The sequence below is a fragment of the Passer montanus genome, unplaced genomic scaffold, assembly GCF_014805655.1.
Source record: "Passer montanus isolate IOZ18808 unplaced genomic scaffold, ASM1480565v1 scaffold54, whole genome shotgun sequence".
In the NCBI taxonomy this organism is placed as follows: domain Eukaryota; kingdom Metazoa; phylum Chordata; class Aves; order Passeriformes; family Passeridae; genus Passer; species Passer montanus.
The window spans coordinates 3,153,939-3,173,273 of NW_024370374.1; the positions used below are offsets into that span (position 1 = coordinate 3,153,939).

General features: G+C 40.2%; 1 protein-coding gene across 3 annotated transcripts in view; it reads right to left on the reverse strand.

Annotated features, from left to right (window-relative positions):
* Positions 1 to 282: 282 nt before the first annotated feature.
* The window catches only part of SYT9 (synaptotagmin 9), a 68,527-nt gene continuing 49,474 nt past the window's right edge, over positions 283 to 19,335 (reverse strand). The window contains exons 4-8 of one of the 3 annotated variants that reach the window (XM_039725115.1): positions 8,677 to 8,797; positions 7,505 to 7,676; positions 6,796 to 6,925; positions 6,070 to 6,226; positions 283 to 5,080 (exon numbers count right to left, since the gene is read on the reverse strand). In XM_039725115.1, coding sequence (XP_039581049.1) covers positions 6,119 to 6,226; positions 6,796 to 6,925; positions 7,505 to 7,676; positions 8,677 to 8,797 — 531 coding nt within the window. In that variant the 3' untranslated portion in view covers positions 283 to 5,080; positions 6,070 to 6,118. The remainder of the gene's footprint in view (positions 5,081 to 6,069; positions 6,227 to 6,795; positions 6,926 to 7,504; positions 7,677 to 8,676; positions 8,798 to 19,335) is intronic. The other 2 variants (XM_039725116.1, XR_005629363.1) reach the window with 2 other exon arrangements.

Below are 19,335 nucleotides of genomic sequence, written 5' to 3' on the forward strand. Positions count from 1 at the left end.
TAATATGAAACACAGATGAGATTCACCACTGACATGTCAAATAATCTTTCTGCCATGATGGCTGTGGACACGGGATGAAACATGAGGAGGTTTCAGTATCCAAACTCCTAAATTATGTGTGAGGGCTGTAAAGTTAAAAGCTTTTTCTCTCTGGCCTCAGGTACTTTATTAAAACATGTTATCTGTGGAGAAAAACTCAGCAAAAACATTTCCAAAGTGTTTGCTGGCTTTCTGAATAATGAATTGAACTTTAATATTTATTAAATACAAAATAGTAATAAATTACAATTGCACAATTTCTTACAGTTTTTATTAAGATCAAAACTTATTTGTTCAGACTAGATTTATATAAATAAATCACAGTACATTTTTACTTGTGTTCAGAAGATTGTAATACATATTACAAAATTAAGAATTTCTTTGTCCCTCAAACCATCACTGCAAAAGGAATCATGCATTATTTCTACTAAACAAACAAAATGCCCACCTAACTGAGAGAGCCTTGATACGGGTATGGCCCTGCTCTCCAAAATTAGACATGAAACATAGAGATACCAGGACTATTTATTGAACAAGAAATAATAAAGTATAGTACAATGTCGATGTGTTATCAAAACCAAAAGTATACCAAAACAACACACCTCTCTTCACGCACCTTTGCGATGGGTATCGAGGATGGCAGCTGGCCAGCATGCAACCGAGCAAAACACCTCAGTTTTACAATGTCTACGTTCGAGCAGAAAGGAGGAGGAACCAAAGAGCCCAGACAAAACAAAGGAACAAATGAAGAGCCCAGATGTTTGCAAGTCCTCCCGTGGCCTCCCCCTGAGTGCCGCACGCGCTGCCTTCGCTCCGCGGGTGCCGCCTTCCCTGGGCAGCGCCGCCACCGCCCTCTGCGCGCCTCCAAGGACATGGGTGTGCTCCCAGGGAACTTCCAGATGTGGTTCCTCGCCCAGCCCACTGTGTGAGAAAAGAGCTGTAGACACAGCTCTTGGAACTGCCTGGCCTTGGAATGCAGCTGGCACCTGGCACGGCTCGGCTCGCGTGCTGCCAGGCTGGCACTGCAGCACGGAGTCATGGTGGCACTAACTGCAGCAAGATACAAGGTGGTGCTGTCACCAAGTCTGTCCTGCTGCCCTTTTCTGCAGCACAGGGGGCTTCTATTAAATTCTACAGTATTGGGATTACTTTTACTATATGATTTTTCCCCCTACTGGGTAAGAAATCCATTGTTTTCTCTCTTGATACTGAGATGCAATCGTTTGGCAATGCACTAAGGGGAAAAAAGCATTTAATCAATGACACTTCAGATGGAGTCACCTGATCCACTTTTTTCACTTCCTTCTGTTCAAACAAAATGTATTAACACCAAAATAATTTCAGATGCATTTCTAGCTGGGTCAAACAGATTTTTCAGCTGAATTTCCTGGTCCCTGTTTATTATTTGTTACTTTTCAACCAAAAGAGTTTTCAGCTATTTTTTATTTCAGTTGCAGACGCGTCCCCACAGTACTGGAATGTTGCTAGGTGATAAGCATGTAAATCAATACATCTCCTGTGTCTCTGGCTTTGGGTGCTCATGTTAATATAGCTACATACCATGCTTGGTGTTTAAAACACATGAATTAAACCAAACTAAACCAAACCAAACCAAAGAATAAAAACAACCCAAAAGCCCCCTCAACAACCATCCCCTCAAGTCAAGAAGGGTGGACTAAAATTACCTTTTTTTTTTTCATTCTTTTGCATTGCCCTTTGCTGTTGTTTCATTTTGTATTAATCCAGGCGTTCCCCTACCAGTAGTTAAATTGTACCTCTATGTAACAAGTGTCTCACATGTGCTGCTTTTGTGTTTTATGGATCTGCTGGCATGGAAAACTGAGCCATGCAATGGCTGGTAAGAACAGTTTTAACACTGGGTCTTTTATGCTGCATATTGGTTTTCTGTTCTGGTAGTCCCCACTTCCCCAGATTGAGATGAATATTTGCTTATCCACTGCCAGGGCTATTTTCAGGGAAAAGTGAAACAAAAGAAAACAGCAATGCTTTTAATGTCTTGTGATTTCAGTGGAAGCAGATAAAGAAATATCTGAGCACTCAGCTGCAGAGGAGTTGGGCTGTTGGTGTTTTGTCACAGGAATATCAGGCCACTGTCCATGGTACTCGGCCTCACTGTCACTAATTGTGAAGGTTTTCCCATTGCCACTCAGTGCTTTTTCACAGAACAGGACCCGACACAGAGGCTTGTTATGGAAAACTAGAGGTAACAATTTAATAGCATGTTGTTATAGAGCAAAACTGGATTAAAATCTTGCTGAGATGCATTTCTAAGAGATTTTCTTTTCTATTTCAGAGTTACGACATTTGTCAGTATCGTAATAACGCATTCGCAGCAAATAAGAAAATAAATTAGGGTTTCAGCTTTGAAATCATTATTGGAGTCTATTGGTAATTACCACTGAGAATCATAGCTCAGAAAAGAAAGACTGAGCAGCGTTGGGACCATAGCTTTCCCTGGGTTTCCAGCTGAGTTTATAGCAGAATTATCTATCCTCTGGTCCTTCCAGCAGGCTGTGGCATTATTGTAATACAGTCCAAAGAGAGCAGCAGCCTACTGGCCAACCAGAACCAGAACAGAAAAATATTTAGGGTCTAGGGAATATCACTGGTTAAGTGGAGTATAAAGGTGAAGAGTGAAATATCCAAATATAGAAAATACCTATCACTCCATAGATGCAGTACTATGATAAGGCAGGTATTTGTAAAAAGCACATAGTAATGCCATAGCCTGAGTAACAGTTTGCAAGTCATGAGCAAAAATTAGGAGAATTCAATAAATTTAGGATGTTTTCCTCGTCTCTAAGCCTTTGAAGTCTGCTGGATTCCACTTTAAATGCTCACTGTCACAGAGATTTCTTTCCCTGTTTTTGTAGAACTCCGTTCAAAATAATTCTTGTGATGCCAGACCCTTGAGCATTAAATAAACTGAGCATGTTAATAAAACAGAAGAATTGGAACCCACTGGCAATTATAATAATACCACTTTTCAGCTGATGTCCCTTTGAGCTGCTGGGGACAAATCCTAGAAAGGCTCCTGCACTTTTCCATGGACACAAATTGAGCCTGCTGTGTAGGTGTTTTCCCCTTCCCAGCAGTTTCTGTTGCTAATATTGCAGTGGGAAGCGTGCCCACTCTGCAGTCCAGGCAGAGATGCAATGTAGAGCGATTTCTCCAGGACACCAGAGAACTCCACTCCAAGGAAGAGCTCCTCCTCCTCTTCCTCCTTTGCTCAGGCCCATCTCCCCTTGGTGACTCCTGGGTAAAGAGCACAGGATTCTGCCCCAGGGGAGGCTGATGCATGAACAGAAATGCACATTGTCATGTACCACTGGCCTCCTGATAGAAAGCTGAAGGTGCAGTGAAACAGTTTTGCCATGGCAACATTATTTTGATTCCTTTGGAAATGCCCAGTGGTTGCCCTCCTGAAATTGTGCTTGGGCAGGTTTGGAAGTGCTGGTTAGTTTGCCAGGTATACCCTTGCCTGTGGTAGCTGTATTCTCCACGGCATGGCAAGAGATTTTTGAAAGCCACGGTGCTTACAGGAACTCTGATTTATACCTGCAGCATACATTTAGGGCAGATGCAAGGTCTCCTGCAAGTTTCAAGATATTCTTTACCCACAAGTAGTTCTGATTTTGTGGAAGATTCTATTTCATAGATTATAAAACCAATTTTTCAGACTTAAGGCCAAAATGTTAAATATTTCTTCAAATCTGTGCATGCATATTTGTGTCAGCAGAGTTGCAGGTCCAAAATGCTTGGTGAACACTCATCACATACAAGATGTGAAACAACGTGTGTGCACATAAACTTATCTGAACTCTATCTAATGACCAGGGCTCCCTCTCTGTAAGTACACAGCAGACAGCTGTATTGTATAAAACATCCATACTTTTCATTTTCATCTTTAAAACAAAAAATTAATATGTAAAGACGTGAGTCAAGTTCTCTGTAGAAGACACTGGAGGATGAGAGAACTCCATGCATGGCTAAATGAGTGGTGAAAAATTTATTCCAGTGTTCCTGCTTTGGGGCACAAATTTCATTACGTGACAAAATGCAGTGCTTTGATTAATTTTCTTTTAATGGTCATAATTCGTCAGAATTTACAATATACCATCAGTAAAACAGCCCTGCTAACTCTACCACAAATAATAAAGAAAGTCTTCACAGGCACTATATATTTGGAACAGCATTTTCAGATGACATGGGGTGCATGTGTTTGTTTGTATGATCCAGCATTGCCACCTGGGACACACTTCCAACAGTTTGCAGTGTCGTGGACATGACTCAGAAACATTGACTGGAAAATCATCCACAAAGGTTGAGCACTAACAACCTCCATGTTATACAGATGGTTATCTCCTTTCTCAAAGAACATGCTGTCATTACAAATACCATATGTATCTTGTTCTCACCCAGAAGAACTTTTTTTACAGTTTTTCAGATTTGAAGGATTTCTGCAAGGAACCATATTAATTTGTTTTCATGTCAGGTGAAAGGAGGCACCAGCTGAGACTGAGGACACAACTTGTAATCAAAAATAAGTATCTGATGGCAATCATTCTTGAAAAAAAAAAACAACTTAGAAAGCAAATCATTCACAATACTGCACCTTTTTTGCAAATACAAGGACAATATTTGTTGCTGCTTCCCATATTTGTTGGTTTACATTGCTATCATTTTGCTTGTAAACCTGGGTTATTCTACTGAACAGAAATGATGACTCGAATTTGGGTAATGCTTACGACCATACAAATAAACTATCAGTAGCAGTGGTGTCAGCTGGAGAATTAATGCTACAAGTGGATAACATCACGCTATTTGAAACCAATAGCTCTTCACACAGTAGAAGACTGAGGGTCCTATTCAGCAAATATTCAGGGTCCTATGGCTGTGGCCACAGAGGTTCCAGAAGCTCTCGCTGAGTCTAATCCTGATTCAGGAACCAAAATGATATGCTGTGTATATATTTCTCTGCACAGCCTGGATGCGCTGGACACCCTCCCCCACTTGATTCCTGGGAAGGAAAAAAATATGTCTCTGTTTAGCTTTTGGTGACATGAAAAGCAATCCACAGTAATGAAATCTAAAGAAGTTAGCCAGGCATGTATGAAAAGAACAGGATGCCTGTGAAAAGGGAAGAGCTGTCAAAACCTAATTGTGGGCTCTGGCTGCAATGAAATTTATCAAAGAGGGAAGACAGGTTGGATATAAGGATGTAGACAACTTCTGCTAAGAGACACTTGTTGTGCTCTGGGCAATAGTAACCCTTACACCACACCTCGTGTGCTGTGTCAGGACATTCCTGCCAACACTTGGCTGCAGCTGAGAGCTCCCAAACGCCCAGGTCAGCATTTCAAGCGTGGCACTTGAGCCAGCATCCACCCTGTCACTGGGGGCACAAAGAGCTGGGCAGAGCTGCCCCACTGCTGGCAGCAGCTGTGCTGGGAAGGCATTGATCCTTCCTCCTGCCACACAGCCCGTGGACACTCCCTGCTCAGACTGTGCTGCTGTGGCACCAGGAAACACAATTCCTTACAGACACAGGATAAGACTGTGGGATTCTTCCCAGCTTGCAGAATCTTTGTAATGCCTGACAATGTTTTATGAACTGCCTATGGCCAGTGGTCACAACCAAGCAGGGAAATCTTCAGTGGCACTGCGGTAACACAGCTGCACTCTGGTGCAGAAAGTAAACTCAGAGGAGCTGTGAACTGCCTGCCTCCAAGTATTAGTGCCCACAGCATGATTCCTGGCTTCATATGGGTACTGTGCTCTTTCCTGTCTTTCAACATGACTCTGGGGCTGTTCATAAACAAGATACTTCCCTTTGTCTGGGAGCACTGCCTGACTCAGCCAGTAAGAGCAGCAATGGGAGCAAGTCATGGTAACTTTAGGAAGCAATTTAGTTTGATCTTTGATGAATTTCTGTGTCTCATGAATCAGGATTAGTGTTCCCTGTATTGGGGAGAGGATTAGACAGAGGGATTAAAAGGACATCTTTACCCCACTGGACTCTGTGGAATAGCCCCTGAGGATATGGCTAAGAAAGAGTTCAACAGGAATGCCAAATTTCTGCTGAATAGGTTAAAAGGGTGAGGAAGCCTCTTCGGCAGCCATCCAAGCGCAGAAGACCTGCATAACATTCCTGCTGAATAGGGCCCTAAAGACAAAAAACAAAACAAAACAAAACAAAACAAAAAAACATAGGAACCTTGAAAAGCTTTTCTGATTGTGTCGCTTCTTATGAGCGCCTCAGATCTCCAAAGACACTTAAACATATTTTTGTGAGTGCAGTTAGGCATCCTTTGAGATGTGCTAGTGCCATGGATGATATATTGTTACAAGAAAAGAAGTCAGATTAGGTGGTTGTATATAAAAAAAATAAGTCTTGATTGTTCTGTAAACAAGGTCCATTTCTTTATATCAATTAACAATGAAAGTTACCCAAGATCTTATTTCAAAAGAAAAACCAAACCCTCAGCTGAGTATATAATGTTTGGTGTCTGTATATTATGGACAACAATTCCCTTCTGTCTCCCTAAAACTGAAAGGAGCAGGCTTAACTTGTGTGTCACATTTTAACTTTAAAGAGTTTCCAAACCCTTTTCTGGGATTCACCTCATGCATGCGGATCTTGGGTTTGCTCATAAAATTTTATCCAACTTCTAATGCCGTGTGGGAGAATGTTGAAGATGGTTGCAAGGGGGAAGCAGCAAATCAGAGCCTTACCTCCACAAGAGGATGCCAGTGAGCGATGGGCTTCCGAGGGTACGAGAGCATTTCGTTCCAGTGGTCGCGACCTAGACTTTCCGCGTCGTTGCCTACTTGACAAACTCCAATGACCTCATTGTGACCTACACTGTGAAAATGGTCCATAATATTTTTTTCTTAAAATTTTACCTTTGGAACCACACCGGTTGCATATTTCATCAGAAATGTTAACCGTGGATTTTTAGGATTACTTCTTGCCTGGGGAACACAAAGCACTAGGAAATACGTAGGCTTGCTCTTTGCATTTCCACTGCTCAGAACAATTTGAAATTTCCCCCCTTGTAGCACACAAAAGGTTCTTTCCCTCTGCTCTGTAATTAGCTGCAAAGGCAAACAGGCTCTAAGACACAACTTTATAAACGGAGCGTGTGTATGTAAAGGCTTAGCATAAATGTACAAACTGAACATCAGTGCTTAAATGCCCAATTACCTCAGTTCTGCTAAACACATCTGCAGCTTACTGATGTCAGTTATGGATGCAAATCTCTATTTTAAAATTTAGTAAGGAAGTTCTGCCTGGCAAAACAAAAAATGTGGAGACTTCTACCAAGCTCAACCTGACATTAATTCCCCGCTTATAGGGAAAAAAGTAATAACTTTCTTTCTGGGTGCAAATCCAGCGTGCAAGAATTTATCAGCCAATATTTGACAGCTACAGGCATCTCACCGGTCATAATCCATAACAGCTATCGACAAGTTAATTTGGTCAATGTTTTCTGGAGGGACGTCAAAGACTATGGCTTCATTGTAAACGGGATTTAGGGTGTTCCTCTTGGTGGAAGTTTTCCTTTTCTTTAGCCGCCTTCCTTCACACATTAAAGAAACCTTCACGTAGGGATCTGTGTGGGTCATAAGAACAATGTTGATTTTTGACAAATGCAAATGGAAAGTGAAGGGAGACTTCTTGTGTGCCCATACCTGCTTGCAGGATTAGTCTCCTGGAATTTGAGCTTCTCTGTCACCGTGGAATGCACAGGAGGCAGTGCAGGTTTGAAAGCTTTACCTGGTTGACTGCTTATAATGAACTTTTTAGGTTCAAGAAGCTCCTTGTTGTGTACCAACTTCTCAAAGGATATTAAAATATCCACTGAAGCATGTTATACATGACTATTTTATACAACAGCCTGTGTATCAGCCTATTTATAGCAGCCTAATTACTTGTTAGATTTGTAGGACAGACAGAAGATGACAATGTTTTTCACAATGGGATTTACTGATGTATGGTTAAATACAATTCAGAGTGTAACAATTAGTGGCTTATATTTCTCAAGAGAATTATAATTATTTTTAAACTCCTGAATGTAGCAAAAAAGAAAGCTATTTCTTTGTAGCTCCTTTCTGAGAGCTCTACAACTCCCTGCTAGTATTTAAAAAAATCTATGAAGTATTATTTATATTTATAATTTTTATTGTGGGCTTCTGAAAGGATTGCTTAAAGGATTCTGGGATGATCTGCACTTTCTCCATATGTCAGCAACAGCAGAACTGGCTCAGTGGCTCTGGGGGACTGTCAGAGAGGGCCAGTCTGCCTTTGTGTCTGCTGCACAAACAAATTCTCAGTGCTGGGAATGCATTTTGGCCAGCTTGTTTTACTCTGAATTACAGTGGCAATAATAATCTTGCACTCTTTCTGAGAGAGAAACTTATTTTAAACTGTTGCTTGGATCTAAGCAAACTAAAATGTATTATTTATTTCTCATCAACTGCTGTACTCAGGTAGAGCTCACAGTATAACAACCCCCCTCTGAAAAATCATTCTGGGATTTAATAGTGTTGAATTCTGTGTCTTGGGAGGGAAATGGGACAGAAATCCACACTGAGCATTAAATTCATTCCTACCTGATGCTCCTGTGATATCCATTGCCTTTAGATTTCTTGCCTTTATTATTGTAATAGTTAGTCTACCAGCTGTTGGAAGGTAGCAGAGCGAAAACATGAGGTCACCAAGATCCACATTATCCTGTTCCAAGAAAAGAAAGATAATGTGAAGCAATAATAACAATTTTTCTACTCCTAGCAGGTTTAAAAGATAAAAATATACCTTTGGGCATCTGCAGTTATGCAGTAAAAGCTGAATTCTCTTTCTGAAACATATCTGAAAAATCCAGCCATCCATGTGCATACAAAATTCAAATCACTCTGTTGCTAGACCACCAAAGTTCTGCAGGGAAAATGAGGTTATAGTTTCTAGCACTCAGTCCTTGGAGATGACACACATTTAAATGATGAGGTGCCCTGTGAGGGACTGGAAAGCCTTTGTTCTATTTAATGTATTTTAGTGATTTGCCTGTTTCACTGACAAGCAGCCACAAATGTCTGTGCCTTTCTCTCTGGTCTGCAGGAGGAACCCCACCGAGACAGTCATAGAAAAAAAACCCATGGTTTGGGCAGGACAAAGCTTATTCCAGCTCTTATGTTTGCATGAACTCTGGTGTGACAGGTCTGAAGTGTCTATGGCAATGGGACAGTCTTCACCAGAAGAAGAGTAAGGGTTATTAATAACTGTTGATCATAATAATTACAATAATAACAACAACAACATCCTGTGCCTCACACAGACAAGTTCCCTTAAGTAGACTTATCCATCTGTTTCATTGATAGAGTAATTTGCAGCCCTTTCCTGTGTTGATGGCATCAGGGTTCCAAAAAAAAATTTGCAAACCCTGGTTGCAGTTACAAAGCATCACTATTTTTTTAAAGAGTGAAATCCAGCTCTTTCATTGAAAAAAAAAACCAAAAAACAACAAAGGAAGGATTGCATTAAATGATTTCTTTGATTTGATTTGCAATTTTTTTGACTGAGGAGTGAATTCACGCTTTCACAGACCTGCTTCCTGTAACTTAATATTCCATTATTGACTGAAAAAAAAACCAACTTACCTTGAAATTAGCAATTTCAAGGCCACGTTCCAGGTTTTATAGGGAAGGGAAATGCAGCTGTTGTAGAGTATGTTTATCTTGCTTACTTAGCTTTGTGCAAAAGCTTCTCATCTTTCCTGCTGGTTCCTTCTCTGTCAGTCACCAAAATCTGAAGGGTGGTGGATGACAGAGAAGGAGAGGGAAAATACCTGGAAAGAGCCCCTAGCCCAGGTTTGTGTCTGAGGCAGCTGCTGCCCAGCCCGGTGCCCAGAGCCTGTGCAGTCCCTTTGTGTCACTCCATGAGTTAGCAGGGGACAGAAAACCTTGCTGGCACAGAGCTGTAGAAAAATATTGTGTCAGAAGGGAATTCTGGAGGTCACTTTGTCCAACCTCTTGCTCAAGAGAGGCACCTTTGCTTTAGCTCACAGCTCATTCAAAAAAAAGCTCAACAGGTACAGTCATTCAAAAGTAAGTCCCTTTGTGCTGTTATTTAAGAGATGCAGTCAAAGAAGGAAAAGGCTGATATTATGGGCCATTTTTTCAGGAATAACCAGCTTTTAACCCTATCACCTTTTCCATTCTGAAGATCAGTGTTTCAGGGTGGCTGAAAAGCTAATAAAGGCTGGAACAATATCGAGGTGGCTGCTGTGACTCAGGCTGTTTAGTGCCTCTTGATAGCTCCCACTTGGAAGCAAACCTGCTGCAACAAATTGTGTCCCTGACTCACTTGGTGGGAGGATCAAAGTGCTGCTTGGGATGCTGTGAGAAGTCCTACAGGTGAAAGAGGTGTCAGCACATCCAGGAGAAATGTCTCTTGGCTGACACCTGCCCTTATCATTACAGGAAAATAACTGACCTCTGAGATTTTCCCAGTGATCAGCTGGAGCTTGATACCTATAACCAGGAAAACCTATACCTATAGGTATAGGTACCTAAACCTATGCCTATAACACAGGAAGCAAAGTTTTCACTTGTCCTTCCCAGCGTGAGAGCAACTCCCACCATGTCAATGTACTTCCCCAGCTCTGAGGTGCTGAGATTTGCAGCTGTGAAATTCTCTCTTGTGCTGCAACTCTGAGGGGACCAGAATCTCATAAGCCATTTAAAGATATTATTGACTGAAGCCATCTTTTGGGAATTTGTCACTCTTGCAAACACTGATAGGTTGTTTTTCCTGAACTGGTCACTACCCTGTAGAACACAGGGTTGTTGAATCAGTCAGGTTTTTCCCTGACCACAAAGAAGCCCACAGTTGTTTCAACTGTGTATTTTGGGATACTTCAATATGTCAGCTGTGGCATATTTATATGCATAAATATGGACAGTTATTGATTGGGGATATTACATAATTTTTTGTCATTTATTTTGTAGTGCTTTGCAGTTGATCAGGTAAGGGTTAGGTTTGACTTCAAATGTTTCAGAATGTACTGACAGAGTATTTTGGATTTTATGTAATCATGGGGGTACTTCAATAAAAAACATCTGATCTATGCACCACTGAAATATTTGTATATTTTTATATCTGTATTACAGAATAACCTTCTTATTTATTTTGTACTACATTATGGTAGACACTCAGTACATTATTACTTGACGCAGATATTTACAACTGCTTTGTGTGTCTGAATACAAAATTCAGAGCCATACTCTGTATTGAATACTCCATATTCAACTTCAGTGCTCTACGTGGTGCCTAGGAATTCATTCTGTGAGTACTGTAAATTTACTGCCTCTACCAAATACAGAAGTTTCCACTCCAGACTTGACAATCCTGAATGAACATTTAAAAAAAAAAAAATTATCCAATTTTTATCAAGAAGTTTATAGGTAAATGAATTATTATACAATTGTTTTAGGAATTGAATTCAGATGCCAAGAAAAATCAGAGAATCACAGAATGTCCTGATTTGGAAGGGACCCACAAGGATCAGGGAGTCCCAATCCCACTCCTGCACAGAACAGCAGAGTCACACCCTGCATATATAACTGCATAAATGAGCTGCAGAAATGAGCTGCAGAAATGAACTGCTTAGGAAAAGAATGGATCACACATGTTGAATGCAGTATCAGGAATTAGGCCATAATATACTTACCCACAAGCTACAACTGAAAAATAATTGTCACCTGCACTGTGATGGGTCTTTTTAGCAAATGCTGTGATGACAATACTTTGTTAATACTTTTTGAAAAACTGCACCAGGCATCATATGGGAAAAAAAACCCCAGAGTTATACTGGAAAGAGAGCCTGTGATTTCTTTACTCTTTTCCAGTTGTAGAAGTTGTAGGTGTTGCAGCAATAGGTCACAGATGATTGTGAGATTGTCTGTTCACAAGCCATTGCCTGAGAATGAGACTGAAGGGAAGCTTGAAAGCAGCAGCAGGGACTAGGCACCTTTTGCCATGCAAATCCTTCTCTCAGTCTGAACAAAGAGGCTCTATCTTCTCACACTTTCATTTTAGGGAAATTGTAGGGAATTAATGCCTACTCCATCATACTGGTTACTTGTAAAGGTTTTCTAAAGTTTGGAAAGGATTTTTATAACAGAGAGAGTCTTGCCCCTTGTCCTGGCAATTTCTCTGTCTTACCCCTATTTTCTCTAATCAAAGGGCAACATTGAAAATTTTTACAAACAATGGGTCCTCAAGGTTCAGTTAGATGGGTTTAATGAGGGAATGTTCTTCAGAGAGTCCCACAAACTTTGACTGCCCCCTGTGGTGGAGAAACAGCAGCCAAAGGCTAAAAACAATTCTGGCTTGAGCTGTCAGAAGCCATGAGAACCTGACAGCTCTTCCTTAGCATTACCTCTGGTTGATTGACACATTAGTTCTTTGGCTTCTTTATTTACTAATTATTTTTCTAATTCATCTGCAATTGCTCTATGAACTGCAAGTATGGCTCTATAGCACCCTGGTTTATGGCTGTGTAGCTTTGAGATGGTGTGGACATGTCAGCAACTTTTAATATTGCCTGCAACCCCAGATCTTTGGCCTGCTGCTTCACTACCAGAGCCCCCCAGAATCTGCTGGTGTGTGCTCATCTCTCTGGCACCATGCTCTGGTGCCCTGTCACAGGGATGACCCTCACATCCAGCAAACACAGGTCTTTCCTACAAATGCAGCTTTTATCAACCAATGTATCCGAGCGCAGAGAGGATTAGTGCACATCTTCACAAGTTCAGAATCACTGAGCTACACAGCTTAAGCCACGGATTGTCACTAAAGGTGTGCTGTATTAGCAAGAAATCACTTTGAAGAGCAGAATTAACAAGCACAGAGGGCAGGATCCTCTGCAAGGATTAGTTCCTGTTTGAATTGAGTGCTTAGGCATTACTGTGGATGCTCCACAAAACGTGGCACTACTGCCAGGGGCATTTTGGAATTCATGTTCAGGAGAAGATTTCATAAATAGTGTAGGTTATGAAGTCATGCATGTTGTACTTTCCAAATTTGTGTCTAACCTCATTCAGTGTGGTTGTAATACCACACTGGGCATGTTACAGTGCAACTGTGACAGCCCTAATATAACCAGACCTAAAGGCTGGTCACTTTCATTAGTAACTCAAAAGAAAATAATCAGACAATACTTAAATTGAAATTATAATTTACTTATATGTACATGCCCTATATTATTTTTCATTTGGTCCCATTTAGCAGGAAGCATAACTGAATAAATATCCTCTAACAAACACACCACTCTCCCATTGTCCTCAAAACCTGCCCAGGTTCAGAGGTAGAAACACAGCCTTTATTTTTAATCTGTAACCTGCCTGTTCCTGTATTCTAAAACAAGTGAAACAAGATTGGGATCAGCTTTTCTTTTGCAGTGCCCCAGGCTTGGGCCTCAGGCCCGGGGTGAGGGCTGAGTGCCTTGATGTTGTGAGCTGTGCCTTACAGGGAGCCTCTGATAATCCCACCTGGATTTGTCTCTGAGCCCTTGCTGTGTTCCTGCAGTTCTTTATTCAAAGGAGCAAGAGCATGAAGCTTCTTCCTTGAAAATGTCCCAGTGTTACCTGGGAGAGTTCAAACCAGAAGTGTAGATCACAAGGTTTGCCTGAAAACTGTAAATAGGATGAATCCCATAATCCATGAAACCTCAAGGTAGATAAGGTTGCTGTTAGGAGCATGGAGACATGACCCCCTCTCATATTATGCTTCCTTCTTGCTCTGTTCCCGGTGGAAATACTTGATACATTATAAAAATCATATTTTTAAAACAATTTTCAGTGGCTTCTACTGAAAAGGTAGGTTTCTGCTCTTCTCAGAAAAGGTAGATTTCGGCTCTTCCCAGAAAACACTTCAGGTTTTCCCCCCTGTAAAACTAACCCAAAATAAATATACCTTTGAAAATGCTGAACTCTAATAGTGACATTAGCAGGCTTTTAGTCTATAATCACACATGATTTATAGTTTTAAAAATTATTCAGTTTTGCTGGAGATTAGCCTGCAGGATAAATCCCTCCCCAGCACTGTGTCAGCAGCTCCATGCTGTTGCTTGGTGAGTTTAAGTCAGCATATTAAACAGGGAGATGTGTAACCTCCAGGAGGATGGTGACTGAGGGCCCTGAAACGGCCTCACCTTTGATGCCTTTGAGGATGCATTAAGCAGCTCAGGCTGGATCAAACCTTCCCAGGGAAACCTCCAAGTCACCTGGTTGTTAGGGGTATTCTGACAAATGGGAATGACATTTGGGATCAGAGCTCTTCTCATAAATACATTAGAGTGCAGAAAATGGGTATGTAAAGCAGGCAGCAGGGGATGGAAGAAAACAAGACAATTTATATCATTTTGCTTCTGCCTCGGATCTGCAATGAAATTTGCTGTCCCCAAGTTAGGCATTCATAAGGTTTGTGCTCATTTCTTTGGCAACTTGAGTTTTGTATTTCTGGAGCAGAGAAGCTGTGATGGGCCTGCACCACGCAGTGCCTGTGCCACTCTAATTAAAGCATATGTCTCAATTATACCAGGTTCCTCCCTTCTCCAGCTATAAAAAGACAGACACCACTTTTTCACTTTTCTGCTATGTTGCAAAACTAATTATGGGTTGTGAGGTGCCCACATGTATTTTTATGCATCTCACCAAGCTAACATTAACTGGAGCACTTAGCAGGCACTGATGCCCTTGCTTATTTCCTTTTAAGTTAGTAACTCTTGAGAGAGGTTTTCGAGGCAGAAGTGGTTTCAGAGATTTGCTAAATTCCTGCTGCTGTGTCAGAGCTGCACAGCTCAGGCCATGGTAGCTCTGCATGCTGCCGCCTGGAGCAGCTGGACATGTCTCTGCAAAGGACACAGGAAAACAGGAACTGAGCAGAGGTGTCATGGAATGAGAAGGTATTGTTTGAATTTCACAGAAAGGACAGATTGCCATTATTTTATTTAAGTCTCTTTTTCTTCTCCTCTCCAAGCTGAGGAGCATCAGTTGCATTTTAAGCAACACAAAAATATTCCTAGTTACTTCCAAATCTTTCCTGGAATTAAGGGAATTAAACTACTACAGTGCAAGATAAGTTTCACTGTACCTCATTCTAATATTTGCTAATGAGGGGATTTGAAATTTGCAAGGATTTATTTCAGAGGAGGTTCACTCAGCTAAGGCAAGGATGAGTTAAGTACACTAGGTATATGTGTTAAGCCCAAATGATTTACACATGCTTTAAGTAGTGTTATCTGCTTTTTGGGATATACATTTATTCAATTACTTATCTGTGTTGAGAAGCCTGGAATAAGATTTGAGTGATAAAATACTAATTCTGCTAAGGAACATGTCCAGGACACAAATACTATACAAATCCCACAGACTATAATCTGTTTGGGAATGATAGTAAATCTAAAGTATCTAACATGAAGAATTTGTGAAATTAGATGAACTTTTTTTTTTTTTTTTAATAATTTCACCACAGAGTAATTTTGAGTTATAGCTATGAGAAATATATACAGATAAAAACTCTTTTGAAATGTTGGATTTTAATTGAATTTGCATGTGACTAGAAGAGTGCCAGTTGCTTCTCATCACACATTTTGAGATTAATAGAAAAGATATGACTGGAAAATTCTATTTTCATGACATCTTAAATCAAAGAAATGAACCCTAGTAGAGGAGATATTTATTAATGCCTGAATCAATCCATATCTACAGAGATGTGATTAAGTAAAGTAAGTGGAAAATGGGAATGGCCTATCTTTTAGAATTATTCTTTCAATACATCAATGTCAGGCTATATTTCATGTTTTAAGTTAATTTTCAAGGGGTACCATTTTCTCATTGTGATTTCATTTTTAAAAAATTATTTCATTGTCTCTATTTCTTTATGCTTTTCTTTAAAAATGAAAGCAAATAGGCAAAGCCTTTTGAGCTTGGTAGGTCTGGTTTCACTTACTGGGAAAGAACATGAACAAAGAATTCAGGAGCTTGTTTTCACTGCAGTGAAGACAGAGCTGAAGTGTTTGCATGTAATTCACTCTGGATTTTGCACTCATAGTTTCCTGAGCATATTGGCAACTTCTCTATGAAGACATTATCAAAAACAAAGCCAAGACCATTTCCTCTGTCTCCAGAGTGTGAAGATCTTTAACATGGATTTTTAGAGTTTGTGTTTTGGGTTTTCTGGGTTTTTTTCCTCTCCTGATTCCATTATCCTTGTGTCATGACTACTTTTCTTTAATCTAGGCCACATAAGAAGGATTCTCCAGCCACAACTTTGTGCTGTGTCAGTCATTCAGGATGCCTCAGAAATGAGGATAGTGGGAGCCAAAGTAAGAGACTTTCACTTCATGAAAGCTCAAGAACAAATCCAGTCAGTGTCCTTGAGGAGAACATGCTCACAACTTTCTCCTGCCACAATGTCCTCAGCAGAATCAAGGACAGAGGCCTTTTCTTGTAGGTAATCAATGTACCTATCTCTCTAAAGACCCAACAACTCCAATGTCATCATTTATATCCTATAAATAAGTTGGCAGTGATTAACTGAAACTTTCAATTGGTGAGCTGCATACGATCCTTGGGATGCATTTATAGGATATGCTTGGTCTTAGAGTAATTTAGAGTAATTTAAGAATTTATTGGAAAATTATTCTGCATTAAAAAATGCTTTTATAAAAGCCTCCATTCCATGGGATAAACTTTATCTCATACCTGTTCTTAATAATATAAATATATATATGTTCTTATATATATGTAAACATATATATGTTCTTAAATTCTATAGATTTTACTAGCTTTGAATCCTATATGCAGATTTTCAGCTCACAAGAACTACAGTGGTTTGCTGAATCTGGGCCTAACAGTGAATCTAATTAATTATCCTGTAGCTATTGAGTTAGAAATAATGTCTTAATTTGTTCCAAACTAAATTGATGAATGGCAGAGATAGTCTGAATTGAGCTAATGAAAATTAGCAGAGACATGACTGCAAAAGCTGGAGTACTTGTCCTGTTTGTGTGTGTGTGCCTGTGTCAGAAATTGATTTCATGGGAAGAGCAGAAATGAGGCCTTCTGGAAGTGAAACTTCTGCAGAAAGTTAATAGAAGTAATTTTTAACTCCCTCATCAGTTATTAAGGAATAAGTATAGAATTGGTTCTGAAGGCTTTCTAGATGGCATTGTTGGCCAGAGAGAAAAGTTAATTGAAGTTTAAGTTTCTCCTTGCAAATTAAACTATTCCTCTGAAAATTATGTTAGTTTCTTGAATTGTTAGTGCCTTTTATTTTTTTAATTATTCTATGACTTGTCACTTTCTAGAAAATGGAAAGTTCAGTATGGAATTAATAATAGAAAAAAATCTGCCCTAGCCCTTGTTTTCCAGGCTGCCTTGGATAATTTTGGCTGGTGCTGGGAGGCAGGGTGTGTTTATGGGTGGGTAAGTGGGTGTAGGTCAGGGAAGGCTTAAAAAGTAGAGGAAATAACTGTGCCTTCACGATGGGATGTATAAAAATGGCACAACCTGTGAGACGTGAGTTCACAAGCAAGGTGCTGTGGAGAAATTGGCTTCTCCCTTTCTCCCACCTCGAGGTATCCCCACCTCATCAGTGCTCACACCTTTGGAATGACACTTCCAGAGCCTCCGGAGGGTGGGTTTCATTTCCCACTCCTAAAGCTTTAAGAGGAAGCACTCTGGCACAGAGCTGAGTCAGACCTTTCCCTCTGCAGGGAAGGCAGCGCTTGCTTCAGAAACGTTGACAAGTTTTGGAATAGCAATGAAATGCAAATTGCCTTAGACAGGAATATGTGTTTGGAGGACATGTGCTTTCTCAAAAGGAAATGAGGAGGGAGCTTCCATTGGGAAAAATAAGAATGCTGTTGTCAGGTGAAGGTGGTAGAAATGGAAGGACAGGTAGGTCAGGCAGACAGGGAATGTTGCACCGAGGGCAGTGTCACAAACCAGTGGAACGGTGCAATCTGGAAAACTGGGACACTGACTGGATCTGAATTCTGAAGCATTCATCGCCTAAATTAAGGACAAAAGTTTTTATGAATGTCCATCAGCATCTGTCGTGTGAAACCCAGTAATTTTCCCACAGGCTGGTACTGATTTGGATTAGACCTCTCTTTTTTGTGAAGCGTGAGACTGAAAAGACCAAAGTGAAGCAGAGGTTAATGGCATTATAGTATGCACTGCCTTAAACCAGTTTAACCTGGGGGGGCCAACCTTGCAGATTGAAAAGAAAACTTTTAGTGAACATCACAGAGATGGAAAGAAATGAGAAAATAAACCCCCATAGTTTGAAGGCTAAAGGCTGGTTTGTTACATGAAGGAGAGGCTAAATTATGTGTTAAGTGTTCAGTATCTCTAGGCAAACATGAGCTTGAAGAAAATGAAGCAGCAAATCCATTCTAATGCATAAAATTATTTTTACCACGAATTATTTGCCAGTTACCCTTTGCTTCCATTCTGACATAAGTTGAAAGATATGTTCAGTTATCTCCATATACCACTAATAATGAACATTTCAAATACATCGAAGAAAAATTGCAAGGGAAGAAGCTGGTTTTAAAGGGAAGTTAACTAATCAAATGTTTTAATCCAAAATGTCTTGCCTGTTATTTTTTTTTTCCCCTAGTGTGTTTAAATGAAAATGTCAATTTAAACTAGATCTGTATGCAAATGAATGGATTGGCCTTTCACTCTACCTTGAGTTACAATGGCTGCACGTGAACTCACGGCTCCACTAAAATATCAATTTCATTCTCAGTGCAGGCATTTTGTGTTGTGCAAAGCAGCTGTCTGCTACATCATGTATTCTGAGCACATCACTCTGAGGAGAGGAACTAAGTACCTGGGTAATGCTGCAAAAAGATGGAGAAAGTCACAGTATCAGGGAAAAAGAAGTTCTCTTCAGTCTGCAGAAGCACCTATAATGTGTTGTGGATGTACACATGTTCATTACACTCACATTAAGTGTTCTGTACTGACTTTGCCCCTCAGGCTTAGCACAAGGTGTTCACAAAATGGGTAATAAGGAAAGGCCATTTTCACAAATCTGAATGTACTATTAGTCTAAGTTTTTTCTACAATTTTCCATAAATCAATACAAAAAAAGAGTCCAAATAGCATCGTGTTTGAAAAACAGAAAGTTAATGTCAAACTCTATGCTGCAGTACCCTGCTATTCTAAAAATTTTCTCTGAGGTTTGTTTAATTTTTT